Here is a 19,486-nt window from a genome sequence, read left to right on the forward strand (position 1 = left end):
TAGGTTACTTTAAAATAGATTTTATACAGCTTCCGGAATATAGGGGAATCTGAGATTGTGAAATGGAACTTTTACTCAAATCCATTACCTTTTATGGATAATGTTCTAGCTCTATGTTGAGAATGGTTAGGAAAAGTGCTAGGGATGGCATGATATTGTAGGAGAAATGCTGTGGTTCATTAATTAATGTTTTTAGCGTAATTCTCTAGGTAGTTATTTCAAGGAAATGTAACTAAATTTTACGTGAGGCGGTGACATTGTTGCACATTGTGACTGTCACTTGTCAAAGGGAACCCATATATGGCATTCTACAAGCTTAATGTTAGTTATTTTTTTCTGGATTCAAAATGAAACCTCTGCTCCAAAGGGAATACATCAATATATTAAGTTTGACTTGGTTCCTCTCTGAAGCACGCATAGAAGTTTTCTGCTAAAAAGAACGAGTCACTTTCAGGATATGACTCAACAGTAATTTGCTCTTAATGAAACACCCTTCATTCAGTAGTAGATGGTGTAGTGATTTCCTTTCAAAGGTTTGAAAAGTTCCCTAAAGGTAAGAAGTTGTAATCGATGTTGATAAAGGAAAGTGAGTAACCAAAGTTTCTCTGAAGAGAAAACTTCTTTTATTAAACGGAAGGGCAAAAATGCTCAGTAAGGATTTGGGGATCTAAAATACACTTTTTTTTACTATGATTCAGCCCAAACTGAATACATGCTCTGTGAATCATCATTAAAGGAAGAAAATAGCTCCAACTCACACATGTGATCTGCTTCCCCCTTCTGGAGGAAAATCATTGCCCTTAAGCCCAAAGCTTTGTGCATTCTCAGAAGCTTCCTGTGCATTCTCAAAAGACTCTTCCTCAAAGCCCACTGACAGCCCACACCATGCCACGTGCTGTGTATGCATGGGATCCAGAAAGAGGTGTCACTTGGATTTTTTTTCACTTTGATTCTTATTCGACATGTTTTGCATACCTCATCCTATGTTTATAAAGCTCAAATAAGACTACTCATTTGAAAGAGTCAAAGCTGTAACACTCTCTCTAAATGTTGAGCTTTGCAATTTTACCCAACACAGGGAGTTCACACAGGGAAATGTAAAAGTCAGACATGCTGTGCTTGGTTTGAATTTCTACTGAGGTAATACTTTCATTAACACCACCATCTAGGTGACGTGGTGGCAAGTGTGTGATTGATCGGCGGTGACGTGAGCAGTAGTGAAAATTACGGTTGTGACATTCGCCTGTGTTGCACAGGTGACTGTGTGGCTCAGTTTTTATTTTTTTTAGTTTTACTTATTCATTTATTTATGGCTGTGCCGGGTCTTTGTTGCTGCGTGCAGGCTTTCTCCTGCTGTGGCGAGTGGGGATACTCTGTTGTGGTGTGTGGGTTCCTCACTCTTGTGGCTTCTTTGTTGCCGAGCACAGGCTGTAGGTGCAGTTGTTGGGGCACACGGGTTTAGTTGCCCCACATCACGTGCAGTCTTCCCAGACCAGGCATCGAAGCTGTGTCCCCAGCATTAGCAGGCAGATTCTTAACCACTGGGCCACCAGAGAGGTCCCCTTCAGTTTGTTCTTGCTGTGTTCTCTGTGCTAGACTGGTTGCCATTGCTGTTGATTGGCAAACTCTGTTGATGTCTCTGAGCCTCTGCTTAACAGTTGTCTCCTTAATACCTTGTAACAAAGAGCTACCCTATTTTTGTTTGCTTACTTGTTGGTGTGTTTGCTGCCAGTCTACTGCTATCCTGTGATATTTAACATATTATTCCCTTAAATATTATAGTATCTTTTCCATTTCCTCTGACAGTTGTAATCAACTGGCAATACAGTGTATCCTTTATGATAGTGAATAATAATTATTAAAAACAAAACCTACTTTGGAGCATTTACTTTATAAAGCCAGTACATCAAATTAAACTATTGTGTATTTAATTTCCAATCTTAAGACTTGTCATTTTTCAAAGATTTTAAATTGCCATAGGAAAACATAATAAAGAGGAAATTTTAACACATTGAAAGCATTTGCTGTTCTCTACAAGGAAAATATTTTAGTATTAAATTTTTCCTCTAATTAAAAAGCTAAGAAATTTTCATTCTTGCTAATGACTACTTTTTGAAATGCCTTTAGAGATGGCTGATCACCAGGACAGCTATAAAACATGACCTACTAACCTACTTTTATCACATGATTTGAAATGACTGACCTTGTTTCTCACTATAATCCCAGATTTGTGTGGACAGTCAAATTAATAATACATATTTTGCCTTTCATAGATGACTACAGAAAATTATCTCTAAATTAACTATTTCTGTGCAATGTTTAGTTAAACATAGCAATAAATCAGTGTCCTTTTAAAATAAAGTGTATTTGCAGAATCATTTACAAATTTATGTTACAGCTTTTAAAACTAGCTAATCTATGTTATAGCTTTTAAAATCACTTGGAACACACAATTCAATGTTACAGAAAATTATCTTTAAAAATTACAGATTTATGTTACAGCTTTTAAAACCAGGTAATTTATGTTACAGCTTTTCAAACCAGTTGGAACACACAGTTCAATGTTACATTTTATTTTAAAGACTTTGCACTATAAAAACTTGACTTAGAAAAGCATTAGTGAAAAGGAAAAGGTTCAAAATCATTTTTCTTCTGTTTTAAGAAATGGTAAGTTCAGATCCACAAGATGATACAAAACAAGGCTACCTTACATGAGACAGAACAGAGTGTTTATGGAATCTTGAGCTCCACACAATCCCCTTGATTTTATTCACTTTCCAAAACAGGATAGTGGCTTTGAATCAGTATTATCAGGGATGACTAGCCCTGACCCACTTAGAAATGCTCATTTCATAATTCCCTCTCTTTTCAGGGGCTTCATACTGTGTCTGAAAACAGCAGCAAGTTCTTCCACATTTAGAGACACACTAGCTGGCATTTGTGATTTTAAAATGAAAACCCTTAATTTTTACTTTACTAATTTTACATTTACTAATTGCCTTTGCGGAAAGCTTAATTTAAAGGAATATGAAGCAAAAGCAAAAAGTTTTAACTTATTTAGAATGTAGATTATATATCTTTTTAAATATTAAACACCAAATTCTTTCTTTAATTAATTAATTTATTTTAATTGGAGGCTAATTACTTTACAATATTGTAGTGGTTTTGCCATACGTTGACATGAATCAGCCATGGGTGTACATGTGTTCCATCCTGAACACCCCTCCCACATCCCTCCCCATCTCATCCCTCTGGGTCATCCCAGTGCTCCGGCCCTGAGCACCCTGTCTCATGCATCAAACCTGGACTGAAACACCAAATTCTTAAAAGAAAGGCAGAATAGATCTTCAGAGCATAATTATATTGATTTAGTGTTCAATTGGGACAAATAATAACTGCCTTTATGACATGATTGTCTATGTAGAAAATCCAGCGGAATGTATTAGATGCCAATGGAGGCTTCTAGAACTGAAAGTGATCTGAGCAAGTTTTCTTCCTGATGGCTCAGACAGTAAAGAATCCACCTGCATTGCAAGAGATCTGGATACGATCCCTGGGCTGGGAAGATCCCCTGGAGAAGGGAATGTCTACCCATTCCAGCATTCTTGCCTGGAGAATTCCGTGGACAGAGGAGCCTGGCGAGCTACAGTCCATGGGGTCACAATGAGTCTGCCATGACTGAGCGACAAAGTACAGCACAACAAGATACAAGATCAATGTACAAAAGTCAATTATATTTCTATATATTTGCAACAAATGATTAGTTATTAAAACATAAAAAGAAATACTGTTTACAGCAGCATTGTAAAAACTATAAATACCTAGGGTATGTGTCGCTCACTCAGTCATGTCTGATTTTTTGTGCCCCCATGGACAGATGCTCGGCTCCTCTGCCTGTGGAATTTTCCAGGAAAGAATATTGGAGTGGGTTGCCATTTACTCCTCCAGGGGATCTTCCTAACCCAGGGATCAAACTCAGTATTTCTTGCATCTCCTGCACTGGCAGTTGGATTCTTTACCACTGTATCACCTGGGAAGCTGAAAGATTAGAAGACTAAAGATTTGTGCATGATCAGTTGCTCAGTCGTATCCAACTCTTTGCCATGCCATGGACTGTAGCCCCCTAGACTCCTCTAAAATACCTAGGGTATCTCTGGGGGAAAAAAATGTGCAAAACCTATATAAAAACTCAAACATTGCTGAGAGAAATTAAAGAAGACCTAAATAAATGAAAGATATATTATGTTCATCAGTTTGAAGACAATATTTTTAAGCTATCAATTCTCCCCACACTGATTTCTAGATTCAAGGCAATCTCTAGCAAGATCCCATCAAGACTTTTTTTTTTGGTAGATATTGACAAACTGAGTCTAAAATACAAATAGAAATGCAAAGAATATAAAATAGCCATAATACAGCCTGGATGAGAGGGGAGTTTGGGGGAGAATGGATACATGTATATGTATGGCTGAGTCCCTTCACTGTTTACCTGAGACTATCACAACATTGTTAACTGACTATACCCCAATACAAAATAAAATGTTAAAAAAACCCCAATAAAACAAAATAGCCAATATGGCCTTGAAAAAGAACAAGTTGGAGGGCTGAAATTACCTGATTTCAATAATTATTACAAAGTTACAGAAACAAGGCAGTGTGATATAGGCATAAAGATGAGCACATATATCAATTAAACAAAATAGAGACTCTTAAACCACATATACATGAACAACTGATCTTCTGCAAAGATGCAGAGGCAGTTCAGTGGAGAAAAGCAACAATCTCTTCAAAAGCTAGTCATGAAATAATTGGATATACATACACAAAAAATAGTGAACTTGGATTCATACACAAAAGTTAACTCAAATGAATCATAAACCTACATGTAAAATCTAAAATTATAAACCATATAGGAGAAAATCTTTGTGAACTTGGCTTAGGCAAAAATTTCTTACATGGACATCACGATCCACAAAAGGTCAAACTGATAAACCAGACTTCATCAAAATGAAAACTTCTGCTCTTCAAAAGGAGAGTAGAAAGAACTTACATATAGACTGGAAAAAAAAAGGTTATAAGTCATATATCTGATAGGGGATTTGTATGCAGAATGTATAAAGAATTCTCCAAATTCAATGAGAAAATAGACAACTCAATTAAAATTAGGCAAGATTTTAACAGACACATAACCAAAAAGGTTGTACAAATGGCAAATAAACACATGAAGAAATGTTCAACAGCATTATTCACAAGATAAATGTAAATTAAAATGGTATTGTGATAGCTCTAGACACCTACTAGATTAAAAAGTGAGGGTGAGGATGTGGAGGAAATGGAGCTATAACACACTTCTGGTGGGAATATAAAATAGCCTCCTTGGAAAAGACTGGCCATCTTCTTTAGAAGTTAGTTCAGTTCAGTCATGCAGTTGTATCCGACTCTTTGCAACCCCATGGACTGCAGCACGCCAGGCTTCCCTGTCCATCATCAACTCCCAGAGCTTGCTCAAACTCATGTCCATTGAGTTTGTGATGCCATCCAATCATCTCATCCTCTGTTGTCCCCTTTTCTTCCTGCCTTCAATCTTTCCCAGCATCAGGGTCTTTTCCAATGAGTTGGCTCTTCGAATCAGGTGGATACAGTATTGGAGCTTCAGCATCAGTCCTTCCAATGAATATTCAGGACTGATTTCCTTTAGGATTGACTGGTTTGATCTCCTTGCTGTCCAAGGGACTCTCAAGAGTCTTCTCCAACACCACAGTTCAAAAGCATCAATTCTTCGATGCTCAGCTTTCTTTATAGTCCAACTCTCACATCCATACATGACTACTGGAAAAACCATAGCTTTGGCTAGATGGACCTTTGTTGGCAAGGTAATGTCTCTGCCTTTTAATATGCTGTCTAGGTTGATCATAGCTTTTCTTGCAAGGAGCAAGCATCTTTTAATTTCATGGTTGCAATCACCATCTGCAGTGATTTTGGAGCCCAAGAAAATAAAGTTTGTCACTGTTTCCACTGTTTCCCCATCTATTTGCCATAAAGCGATGGGACTGGATGCCATGATCTTATTTTTTTTGAATGTTGAGTTTTAAGCCAGCTTTTTCACTCTCTTTCATTTTCCTCAAGAGGCTCTTTAGTTCTTCTTCGCTTTCTGCCATAAGGGTGGTGTCATCTATTATACAGTGCAGTTCTTCCATACTAGGTTGTCACTCAAGAGAAATGAAACATGTCCAAAGATGTGTACAGTAATGTTCATAGCAGTTTTATTTGTAATAGCCAAATGTTCATCTTCAGGTGAATGTATATATAAACTGTGCTATATCTGTAAAATGGAATACTACTCAGCAATAAAGACAAATGAGCTACGATACTCTTTTCCCTGGTGGTTTCCCTGGTGGTTCAGACGGTAAAGAATCCACCTGCAATATAGAAGACCTGGGTTCAATCCCTGGTCAGGGAAGATCCCCTGGAGAAAGGAATGGTTACCCTACTCAAGTATTCTTGCCTGGAGAATTGCACGGACAGAGGAGCCTGGTGGACTACAGTCCATGGGGTAGCAAAGAGTCGGACATGACTGAGCGACTAACCCTATGATACTCAAAATAATTATGGTGAGTGCAAATAATCAGATAAAAAGAGTACATACTCTATGATTCAATTTATGTAAAATTCTAGAAAATGTTAACTAATCTGTAGTGTCAGAAAGCAGATGGGGAAAGTATTGGAGGAGGGATTATAGACAGGCATAAGGAAACTTTTGGAAGAAATGCGTATGTTCAAACTTATCAAATTGTACGTTTTAAGTACGTGCAGTTTATTTTGTCAGTTATACATTAATCGAGTTGTTTGCAAAAAAAAAAAAAGTATGAGGGGGCTCTATGTGTGTTGATGGAGAAGTTTATAGAGAAATATGTCCATGGTGTAGTAAGCAAGAGAAGTCCCAGAATATTATATATAATTTGACCCCAGAGTTGTTTTCAAACTTAACAAATGAGAGTAATAAAATCCTTGCTTCTCACTGGATACTTCTGTGTATGTACAGAAGGTCTAGTAATTTACACAAGACCAGTGGTTATCCCCAGGGAGTGAGATGTAGCACAGGACAGGGAGTTGATATACACATATTTAACACTGAACTGTTAACACTTTCAGTATTTCAAGTTTCATGTTATCTGTGTATTAATAAAGGGTGCACTTTCCAGGGAAGTTACGTACTAGAAGCTGGAACTGTGAATTCACTCCCATTCGGACGGGCTGGTCGTTAAGATTTCACCGCGCAGGTGTCACATCAATTTAGCTGAAGGCCAGCAGGCAGAAAAACCTTCCAGTCACCACTTAAGGAGATGCCCCTGACCAGGTGGGAGCCGGCACGCACAGGTCCCCTGAGACAGTCGGAGCTGCGCGCCTGCGTTGCCGTCTGGGGGCGGGGCTGGGGGAGGTCCTGGGGGACGCCCGCGGGCTCTAGGGTCTTCGCCGCCGGCCCCGCGCATCCGGTTCCAGGGCAGCCCCCCAGAGCTCGGACCGGGCGGACCTGTCCCGCCGCCGCAGCCCGGCCGGCGAAGGCCCGGGCGCGGAAAGACACGCGGTTGTGTCTCCAGGTATCCTTTCCTTCTGGGGAGCGTGGAGGTCTGCGGGGGGCTGCGTCTCCGCTAGCTTTGAGGAAGCCGCGGGCAGGAGCGCGGGTCCTGCCGCGGGTTGTGGTTTGGGGACCCGGCCAGCGCGCTTTCTCCGGGAACGAGGAGGCGCGACCTGGGGTCCTGAGCCCGGGCACTGGGGGAGTGGGAGGGGGCACCCCCGGCTAGAGACTCCCCCCGCCCCCAGGCCAGACTGCAGTGGCCAACCCTCACCCCCGCATTTGCTTTTCCTTGAGGTGGGGTCTTATGTCTGAGGTTTTACAGCCTTCTTCCCATGGTGGTTTTTCTGCAGGGCCCAGCCCGGGACCCAGGTTTCCCGAATTTAGTCATTTTGTTCATCTTCGGAAGGTAAGCTCTGAACGGGTTATATTCGTCTTAACCTCTCTTAAACGCGTATTAGTTGATGTTTTCGTTACCTGTATGATTACTGATTATGCGGTCGCTTTTGCACGACGACTTGAAGTGTTTTCCTTTACAGGGGCAGCCTGTTAAGAGTTTATATTTACAAAGGCATGTCCTGGAGAAAAGTAGACACAAGCTCTCCCTGTGATTTGGAAGAATCTCTGCCCTTTTAGGTGTTACTGGTTTTGTCTTTAGTTACCTGTGCCCAGAAATTTCCCCCAAAATATGAAGTTGAAAAACTATGATTATTTGCTCAGAAAAATGTTGCAAAATGCCTTCTTGAACCCTTTGTATTAATTGTTAAGATCCCTTGGTGTAACCAACACTAAGAGACTCTCCGCATTTGAGAATCCTTCCCTGTAGAGAGCCTGGCTTGCAGTCCTCATTCCCTTTTCTCTCCGGAGTTGGGAGGAGAGGTGAGGAGGGTTAAGAGAAGGGAACAGCTGAGACCCTCCCCACCCCAGTTTCAAGGATTTAAACACATTGCCCAGTTCAAGTTCTGTTTACCCCTCTCCTTGCTTCTCAAAGGTGTTTTGAATCCACATATATTTTGAAAACTTCAGTTTTCATGTCGTTTAAATGCAGACATACCTATTTTAAAATCAGAAGTTTTTTTTTAAAATAAATATTTCTTAATACAACAGACTATTAAGAGTGTATAGAAAATTGTTAATGAAAAAATATGAGGGCACCAGAAAGTTGGCAATCACTGCTTTAAGAAAGATTTGTTTGACATAAACACATACCAGTTATTTATGTCCTGTTGGAACTTTGATGGTACTGTAGTTTGACTTTCATATTTTAAAAAATTGTAGATTTTAGATTGAGAATGGAACTCAGAGGTCATGTGGGCTGCAAAGAACATAAATATTTTTGACAACATTCGTAAAAAATTATGTTTTGTCCTCTGGGTTATGTTCAGTGGGAAGATTTTGCCCTTTGACACAATTTACTCTTTTACTAGTATTCCATCAAGCAGTCAAGTTTCAAAACTACATTTTGAAATAAATCTTCTGCTCCCCTGTCCAGGCCACACCTCCCTGGTCATTGCACGATGACTACTAGGATTTCAGACCCCGTAACAGAGGTCACCTGCATGTAGGGGGAGCAATCTTATTTCTCAGTGTGCCGCTTTAGAAAAGTTGTTTAAGTTAAGGACATTTGCTCATTATTTTTGTTCATTTTCATCTTGTTGCTTCCAACAAATTTGTCTCATTTTTTAGATAGTTTAAAATCTTTATTCTTTATCTGTAGTATTTACACAGTATTTCTACTCTTGTGACTCTTAAAAACTTCAAGTTTTTACAAGTGCCTTCTGTGTATTCATTTCATCAATCTGGAAGAACCTGGTGATGTTGCAGAAGATAGTTGCTATCATTATTGCTTCCAGGCGGGCTTTGGATGTTTAGTAACCTATCTTTGATTATCTTTCCCTCAAGAATACTGTGGGAGAGTTCTTAGATACTTTTAGAGGCTCTGATTCACAGGGTCACCTATCTGCCAAATTAATAAACATATTTAGAAAAGGGAAATTGGGTTAGGGCAGTTAGTGAAGCCCCCAAGTGGACTTTGAATCACCGTTAACGTATTTTTTCCCAAGTGCTGATAAATCCGTTTTGTACTTGTGATCACTGTCAAGTTTACTCATGTCTCCATGTTTCAAATTGTGGCTTACCACCTGATGGGGTCCTAAATTCTGGTTTTGTCTCCCACCAATCCTCACTGTTTGGTGACTCTTAAAACAGCAGTCAAGTTCCTTTAGCCACCCGGAAAGTAATTCGTCTGATCTTAAAAACTCCAGTGAGCCGACCTGAGTTAGGTACCTTCACAGCGCCTACTTCTGGGTCTTAGGTAGAGATTCCTATTTATATATCCTTTCCAGATCTCTTCAGTGTTTTCTAGCATAAAGCATGGCCTGCATACACAGAATTAGCCATATTGATAACTCAGTAGAAAAGTTTCTGCAGTAAATAAAACTGTGTGTCATTTGGTTAGGAAAGGAAAAGTCACTTGACTTACCTCTCTTCTTTTGTGGTGTTCCTCTGAAAGTGTCCCTGGTGGCTCCCATCTGCTTACTCCTGGAGTAGAATATAAAGTAAAGAGAGCTGACCTTGCCATTATCTGGAAGATAGGGTTTGTATGGTAGTAGAGCAACACTTGGCAGTCTGGAAATCAAATTGTGGATGTTGAGCTCTAATTCATTCTCCCTGTCTGTCCTCCAGAGCTCTATTTTAGGAGTGGGATTCAGAGATAAGGGAGCTGGCTGATGGTGGGCATTAGAGATTGAAGAGAAGGTTTTAGTGGATTATTAATAGGTTGTCTCCTCCACCTGGTATGTGTAAGGCTTACAAAAAGTAGCAGAGTACATTTGTTTATTTTTCCTTATGACGCTTATTCATGATGCCCAGACAATGAGTTTTATCCTGGTATTGTTGTTGTTGTTGAGTCACTCAGTCGTGTCCAACTCTTTACGACCCCATGGACTGCAGCACCCCAGGCTTCTCTGTCCTTCATTGTCTGCCAGAGTTTGCTCAAACTCATGTCCATTGAGTCAGTAATGCCATCCAACCGTCCCATCCTCTGCCATCCCTTTCTCCTCCTGTCGTTAATTTTTCTCAGCATCAGGGTCTTTTCCAGGGAGTTGTCTCTTCGCATCAGGTGACCAAGGGGTTGGAGCTTCAGCTTCAGCATCAGTCCTTCCAATGAATATTCAAGGTTGATTTCCTTTAGGATTGACTGGTTTAATCTCCTTGCAGTCCAAGGGACTCTCAAGAGTCTTCTCCAGCACCGCAGTTTGAAGGCATCAGTTCTTTAGTACTCAGCCTTTTTTATTGTCCAGCTCTCATATCCATACATGACTACTGGAAAAGCCATAGCTTTGACTAGACAGACCTTTGTCAGCAAAGTAATGTCTCTGCTTTTTAATATGCTGTCTAGGTTGGTCATAGCTTTTCTTCCAAGGAACAAGCATCTTTTAATTTCATGGCTGCAGTCACCATCTTCAGTGATTTTCGAGCCCAAGAAAATAAAGTCTGTCACTGTTTCCTTTGTTTCCCCATCTATTTGCCATGAAGTGATGGGACCAGATGCCATGATCTTAGTTTTCTGATTGTTGAGTTTTAAGCCAAGATTTTCTCCAAGATGGTGGAGTGGAGGGACGTGCGCTCATCTTCTCCTGCGAGAACTCCAAAATTACAACTTGCTGCTGAACAACCGTCGACAGGATCCCACCAAAAAAAGATACCCCACATCCAAGGGCAAAGGAGAAGCCCCAGCAAGATAGTAGGAGGGGCAAAATTGCATTTAGAATCAAACCCCATACCCACCAGAGACTCTCGGAGGGCTCAAACAAACCTTGTGCACACCAGGACCCAGAGACCCTGCAGAGACTGAGCCAGAACTGTGTTTGAGTGTCTCCTGTGGAGATATGGGTCAGCAGTGGACTGCTGCAGGGGCAGGGGCTCTGGGTGCAGTAGACCTGGGTGTGGCATTAGCCCTCATGGAGGAGGTTGCCATTAACCCCACCATAGAGCCCCCTGAACTTACACAAGACTGGGGAAACAGACTCTTGGAGGGAACAGACAAAACCTTGTATGTACCAGGACCCAGGAAAAGGAGCAGTGACCCCACAAGAGACTGACCCAGACTTGCCTGTGAGTGTCCAGAAGTCTCCCATGGAGGCCTGGGTCAGTGGTGGCCTGCTGCAGGGTTGGGGGCATTGAGTGCATCAGTGCCTGCATGGGACCTTTTGAAGGAAGTCGCTATTATCTTCATTTCCTTCTCCATAGTTTAGCCTTCGGTCAAACAACAGGGAGGGAACACAGCCCTCACCATCAACAGAAAATTGAATTAAAGATTTACTGAGCATGGCCCTGCCCATCAGAACAAGACCCAATTTCCCCCTCAGTCAGTCTCTCCCATCAGGACTCTTCCATAAGCCTCTTATCCTTCTCCTTCAGAGGGCAGACAGAATGAAAACCACAACCACAGAAAACTAACCAATCTGATCACATGGACCACAGCCTTGTTTAACTCAAAGAAACTATATGAGCCATGCTGTGTAGGGTCACCCAAGACAGATGGGTCATGGTGGAGAGTTCTGGCAAAACATGGTCCACTGGAGAAGGGAATGGCAAACCACTTCAGTATTCTTACCTTGAGAATCCCATAAACAGTATGAAAAGTAGTGGTGTTATGTGCTTCTAAAAACTGGAACTGCAAGATTTACATAACCTATTAACAAATGTAATCATGGGCTACTTTAATTGTTTTGTAATAACTCCCTATGTTTTTATTAAAATGTGAATTTTTAGAGCCCTCATTTGACTGTTTGATCCACAGTCTTTTATTTGAGTAGAGCTTCATGTGTAATTCCTGGCGAGTGTTGCACAATTTCTATTGATCAGGGTGGTATTTTGTTTTTGTTTTTGCTTTAGTGGACAGCTTTTCTTCTGAGTGGAAAATAGTTTGAGAATCAGTAATTTTCTGATAAAAACTTTCAACATATACAATGATACATAAATGCCTTAAGCATAAAAATTGCTGAATTTTTACTTATATATTCTGATGAATGTGTTTTTGTGGTGTTTTGCCAAGCTAGGAAGTGAAATCAAATGGATATTGGTGAGTACCCCATGGCAGCAGTTACCTCATTTCATTCATTCACTATGAACTGTAACTTGGGAGCCTTCTTTAGGTAAGAAAGTTGGTAGTTTGAAAAAGAAGTGATCAGTTTTGAAAAGTGATTGTACATGCTTAGGCTGGAATTTCTATATCAAGGTTTTCAAGCTAATAAAGATCCCTTTGTCTTGCACTCGATAGTATTTTCCTGATGGTCATTGCTAAAAAATTATTTCATATAAAATTTATGGTTTGTGGATGGGTTTTCTATTTTGAAAGTTGATGTACATGGGGAAAAAGAAAACCAAGATGTTATTTTTTGATAGAATTATTGGTACATACTGCTGCTGCTGCTAAGTCGCTTCAGTCGTGTCCGACTCTGTGCGACCCCATAGATGGCAGCCCACCAGGCTCCCCCGTCCCTGGGGTTCTCCAGGCAAGAGTACTGGAGTGGGGTGCGGTTGCCTTCTCCTTGGTACATACTATCCTTTAGTTATTTATGGTGACTCTGTCAGTGAATTGGTAACTTAATGATTTTAACAGATACACAGGTTTAACATTTCATCCCTGTTACATGCAGTTTTAGTATATAGCACAGTCCCTTTATTCGGCATCACAAGGCGGTTTTCTAACTGGGCATTTGGATGAAGTCTTTGTTTTATTTTTGGCTTCACTGCTTTTTTTAATGAGGGATTATGTTAGGGATAACTTTTTGGTAATTCCTTAGTAAAATTTTAGCTTTCCATTCTGTAGGCTTCCTAATAAAACAGTTACAAGCAAAATGTCAATAAATATGCTCAACTTCAGAGGTGAGTATCTAATGTTCATTCCTTTACTTTCCTTGAGCTATTGTATTTCATATTAGGGAATTAACCCTTTAAAATACTATATGCTTTGAATTTTTGATGTAAGTAGTTGTGCATATTCTACGTTGTATTGCTCAGTGTTGCACATAAACTGGTTTAGTCAGATAAAGATGTGCACAGGCTCTTTTGCCTAATGCTTGAGATACAATTTTTTTCCCTTTCCCAAACCCTAGAGATGACCTTTCATTTTGCTCAGTGATTTTTATAGGTCATTCCTACTTCTGGGATCCATCTCTACGTTGTGGTTAAGAAATGTTTCCCGTCAGATAGAGTGACTCATGAGATAGGGATATTTACATATTAAATAAATATTTCATTAGATTTGAAGGTATGTTTCAGTTATGGCACCAAATCTTCCACATATAAATTCCTAGCATTCAAGGATGAGAAGAGGGTTAAAGAGTCAACCAAAGTTCAATAAAGTTCAGAACTACCTTTATCACTATTTTAAATTGTATACTTAAAATTCTTGGAATTCTTATGTAAAATATATGTACAAGATAACCCTATATACTTGGGTATATCTAGACCTGAATTTTGTCTGCACTTAGTTTTGTCTCAAGCTGACTAATACCTGATGGAGTCATCCTTTCTTTCTGTTGGGAAAGAATGCTCATTCCTTTGCTATTTTTACATCAGCTGGTGAGAACCCAGTATGCTGCTACGGCTTCTGCCCCTTCCATATCCCGCTTCTCTAGAGCTCCCATGTCCTGGGTGTCATCTGAAAACTGTCACAGATCATTTGGCTTTTTGTTGGAACTGTGCTCCAGCTTAAGCAACATAATGAAATTTGTTCAGGAAAATGCATTAGATGATTTAACAATGACTGCAACATTTATTGAGCACTTGCTGTGGGCTGGCACTTGAGTTACTTTAATCCTCTCAACAACCTTATGAGACTGGTAATGCAGTTCTCCCTGCTTTTCAGGTGGGGAAGTTGAGGCTTATATTAATTTGCTCAGACCGGATCACATGGTTGGTAAATAACAGAGTTGGGACTTACCTAGATCCATGCTTTTAATTATGTTTCCTATCTCCCAATGATCCCCACAACCCCACCCGCGCCTGGAGTTCTCAGCACAATTGCAGTGTGATGGTGAGAATACAGTAATTGACTAGGAATAAACCTGGCACATGCACTGCTTCCTTGGACCTTTCCTCCTGGAAACTTACCCCAACCACCCCCTCCTACATACAAACTCAAAACCGTGCCATTCCCTTAAACTTCCATCAGCTGGTCCCAGTTTCAGTGATGGCATTCATCACTGTATTTTGCTGTTTGACTGTATCTCTTTGAGAACAAGTTCCCTCCTATTTGGGGCTTCTCTGGTGGCTCAGATGGTAAAGAATCTGCCAGCAGTGTGGGAAACCTGGGTCAGGAAGATTACCTGGAGAGGGGAATGGCTGTCCAATCCAGTATTCTTACTTGGGGAATCCCATGGACAGAGGAGCCTGGTGGGCTACAGTCCATGGTGTCGCAGCAAGTCGAACATGACTGAGCGACAAACACTTTGACTTTTCCCTCCTGTTTATCTCTGTATGTCTAGTGCTAAGTAATGCCTATCAATGCATGAAAGTGAAAGATTCCTGTCAAAATTGTCTTAAACTGTTTCTTTTTTTTTAATTTATTTATCTTTTTTTTACTTTACAATATTGTATTGGTTTTGCCATACATTGACATGAATCCGCCATGGGTGTACCTGTGTTCCCTTTCCAGAACCCCCCTCCCACCTCCCTCCCCACTCTATCCATCTGGGTCATCCCGGCACACCAGCCCCGAGCACCCTATATCATGCGTCAAACCTAGACTGGCGATTCGTTTCATATATGATAATTTACATGCTTCAATGCCATTCTCCCATATCATCCTGCCCTCGCCCTTTCCCATAGAGTCCAAAATACAGTTCTGTACATCTGTATCTCTTTTGCTGTCTTGCATACAGGGTTATCTTTAGTGATTTACTAAATTCCATATATATGTGTTAGTATACTGTATTGGTGTTTTTCTTTCTGGCTTACTTCACTCTGTATAATAGGCTCCAGTTTCATCTACCTCATTAGAACTGATTTAGCAATCCCACTGCTGGGCATACACACGGAGGAAACCAGAACTGAGAGAGACACGTGTACCCCAGTGTTCATCGCAGCACTGTTTATAGTAGCCAGGACATGGAAGCAACCTAGATGTCCATCAGCAGACGAATGGATAAGGAAGCTGTGGTACATATATACACAATGGAATATTACTCAGCCATTAAACTGTTTCTCATTTCCTGATGTTGTTATTCCATACAATTGAGGCAAAATACAGGATGGGAATGTGAGGAAAATGATCACTTACCATTGTTTACTGTTTACAGAATGAAGAGGAACTGTTTATCTTTCATGAATAAAGTTATCCAGTCCTCACCTGCAGTGAAACAGCCAAAACTTGGGTTCTGTTCCTCTCTCAGCCAGACTCACACGTGTGCTGCTCTCCTGGACTGGGGGAGTTTGCCTCACCACGTAGTGTTACGCGTCTTTCAGTATCTTCCTTTAATAGATCGAGCCCGGGCATCTTCTGTCTGTAGGAGATGGAATGAAGTTTTCCACATACCTGACCTTTGGAGAAAGTTTGAGTTTGAGCTGAACCAGTCAGCTACTTCATATTTTAACAACACTCATCCTGATCTCATTCAGCAGATCATTAAAAAGCATGCTGCCCATCTCCAGTATGTCAGCTTTAAGGTAAGAAAAATAAGCAGTACATAAAAGCAATGACTTAAGTTTTGTTAGTATTTGTGTTAGATCATTATATTGAAACAGTCAATGAATTTTTCAGAATTTTTATCCCGAACTATTTCCTGTTTCTTTGTTGTTACTTGCATAGATTTAGATGTAGTACTTGAGCTACAATTGAATAAACTTCAGCTTCCTTCATGTAGATGCCATTATTAAAATTCATGTGATCTTACAAGATTCGAAAGTATAAAGTGCTTAGAAAGTTCATTTGTCATCATCTCTGCTTTTCCTTTTTTGTCCAAGATACTGTGTATTAGAGAAAAAATACTCATGTATTTTATAGGTTGAAGGGATAAGTACAGTTTTGTAATTGAATATTGAATTCTGTTAAATAATTATATTGCCAGTATGATGTTACATTCATGAAATTAAGATTTTAAATTGTCTTTGTAGGTTGATAGTAGTACTGAGTCAGCAGAAGCTGCCTGTGATATACTTTCTCAGCTGGTAAATTGTTCCATCCAGACTTTGGGCTTGATTTCAACGGCCAAGCCAAGTTTTAAGAATATGTCAAAGGTAAAGATGATTTTTTTGTGAGATTGACCACATCTCTTAAATATTATTGGACTAGACAAACATAGGGCTTCCCAGGTGGTGCTAGTGGTAAAGAATCTCCCTGCCAGTGCAGGAGACACCAAAGGTGCGAGTTTGATCCCTGGGTTGGGAAGATTCCCTGGAAAAAGAAATGGCAGCCCACTCCAGTATTCTTGCTTGAAAAATTACATGGACAGAAGAGCCTGGAGGGCTACAGTCCCTGGAGCTGCAGAATCAGGCACGACTAAGCAACTGAGCATGCATTCAGTCAAGCATAATTCTTTTCCTAAAAATAGATCACAGCCTTACTTGCATTCAAATAATTACTTAAAGCAGGTTTTTGTTGACTAGCACTTAGATATGCATTAGATATTTTTGATGAGATATCTAATGCATGGTTTCATTCTTTAGATCTGTTTTGTAATTTTAATAATTGTTTCACAGCAGATGTCATTAATATAAAATCTAGGTGCTATGTTTAGAATTTTCAAGTGCCAGTTCACACAGTTACATTGAATGTAGAATGTGTAGGGCCAGTAGTGGATATCTTTCCTATAATTCTGTAGTTGCTCCATTGGAGGTGGAACAGTGTAATATTTAACTAAATGTACTATACTGATGAGGATAATGTTGGCATCCTTGCAGTAGAAATTCCAAAATAACAGTGGCTTGAAAGCATGACTGAGGTTTATTCCTCTCACACTAAAGAAATCATAGGTGCCACAGTCCCTAGCTGGTATGAAGTCACTGGGAACCCACATTCCACCCTTAGCACTTCCTTTCTCTCCACAGTGCTTTCTTCATTTTCATTTCCGAAGATGGCTTTCTGTGCTCCAGCCATCACGTCCTTGTTCTAGACTGCTGAAGGGAATAAATGGGGGGAGAAGAGTGTGCCCTCTCCCTTTCAAGGTGTACAAGACTAGCCACAGTACCACATAGGGCTGCTGTCTGTCTTACTGGGCAGCTTAGCTCGGTGGCCACAGCACATCTCTGGGAGGTGAGGAAAGTCTTTCAGCTAGGTGGCAATATGCCCAGCTAAAAATTAGAACCAGATTACCACAGAGGAAAGGATGACGGTTCTTACGAAGCAACCAGCAGCCTCTGCCACAGGAATTAATGACTGCCATCTCTTCATTCAGGCTTTGACTTCAATGCCATGTCCTCAGAGAGGCCCTCCTTGACCCATTTTGCTAAAACAACACCCCCTCCTCTAGTTACTCTCTACAGTGTTTTATTTTCTTTACGTCATTCATCAGGACTTGAAATCAGCTTATTAATGTTTACTCTTCTTCTCCTCAAACAGAAGACAGCTTCTTGAGGGCAGGGATTCTCTTTTGCTTATTTACCATAATAAACCCAGAATTAGTATAGTGCCTCATATGTAACAAGCACTGAACTCTGGTCATCAGTAAAACTGACTAATGAAAACCTTCCTATAGAAGAGAATGGAGGAATAGCAGCATCTCCTTTCTCATTAACTGGGTCATGGCTCTCTTTTAGAATGCATTTCTGCTAGCCTGTTAATCTTTTTAAGAGGTATGCTGAAAAAAATGGGTCACTTGGGGATTCAAGTAATCAGGTGAAAACTTACTACTTCTAAATAGTTATTCCTTATTTATGAGATAGGGAAGCAGATTCGCTGGAAATTCTTAGATTTTGGGCTGTCTCTCTGCTGCACATCAGCTTCCAGGGCCAGCTTCAGGGTTAGCTGAGGCAGTCACCAGAGGCTTCATTCCAAGCCCCGCCTCCACACAAAAGGAGCTCTGTGGCTTCTGGCAAAGTTGTGGATGTCTCTGAGCCTCAGTTCTTTCATTTGCAGACTGAGGGAAAGTGATATATGGATACAGAATTTTGATCTGCCTGAGAAGTACTAACCTAGGGACTTCCCTGGCGGTTCAGTGGTTAAGACTTTGCCTTCCAATGCAGGGGATGTGGATTCAATCCCTGACTCCCCAGCTAAGATCCCATATGCCTTGCAGCCAAAAAAACAAAAACATAAAAACAGAATTTTAATAAATTCAATAAAGACTTTGAAAATGGTCCACATTAAAAAAAAAAAATCTTTAAAGAAAAAGCAATAGTACATTGTTACTATAATGAAATATGTACTCTAATGCTTAAATGTGTCCTTCAGGACTGAAAAAGTCCTATGGAACTTGATTAAAAGTGAAATAAACCTTACATTTCTCAAGGAAAAAGACTGAACTATTTCTTTTCCTCTAATAATTTTTGGCACCATAAAGTTTAGTAGAACTGTTCAAAACCCTAAAGGATGATGCCATCAAGGTGTTGGCATTCAATATGTCAGCAAATCTGGAAGACCCAGCAGTGGCCACAGGACTGGAAAAGGTCAATCTTATCCCAATTCCCAAGAAAGGTAGTACTAGAAAATGTGCTGAACATTGGATAATTGCACTCATCTCCCATGCTAGTAAGGTCATGCTAAAATCTTGCAAGCTAGGCTTCAGCATTTTGAGAACCAAGAACTTCCAGATGTCCAAGCTGGGTTTAGAAAAGGAAGAGGAACCAGAGATCAAATTGCCAACATTCAGTGGATCATAGAGAAAGCCAGGGAATTCCAGAAAGACATCTACCTCTGTTTCATCGACTACTCCAAAGCCTTTGACTGTGTGGATCATAATAAATTGT

At 40.3% G+C, this 19,486-nt stretch overlaps 1 protein-coding gene across 3 annotated transcripts in view; it reads left to right on the plus strand.

Moving 5' to 3' along the window:
- Positions 1 to 19,486, plus strand: part of LOC145508749 (F-box/LRR-repeat protein 21) — a 37,909-nt gene that overhangs the window by 12,745 nt on the left and 5,678 nt on the right. The window contains exons 2-5 of one of the 3 annotated variants that reach the window (XM_081496050.1): positions 7,203 to 7,357; positions 7,927 to 7,982; positions 15,883 to 16,249; positions 16,697 to 16,819. In XM_081496050.1, the coding sequence (XP_081352176.1) occupies positions 15,884 to 16,249; positions 16,697 to 16,819 (489 nt within the window). In that variant the 5' untranslated portion in view covers positions 7,203 to 7,357; positions 7,927 to 7,982; position 15,883. Of the gene's footprint in view, positions 1 to 7,202; positions 7,358 to 7,449; positions 7,599 to 7,926; positions 7,983 to 15,882; positions 16,250 to 16,696; positions 16,820 to 19,486 lie in introns of those variants that run through there. The other 2 variants (XM_081496051.1, XM_081496052.1) reach the window with 2 other exon arrangements.

This window comes from Giraffa tippelskirchi, chromosome 6 (assembly GCF_054371585.1).
Source record: "Giraffa tippelskirchi isolate mGirTip1 chromosome 6, T2T-mGirTip1v1.2.pri, whole genome shotgun sequence".
NCBI classification, from domain to species: domain Eukaryota; kingdom Metazoa; phylum Chordata; class Mammalia; order Artiodactyla; family Giraffidae; genus Giraffa; species Giraffa tippelskirchi.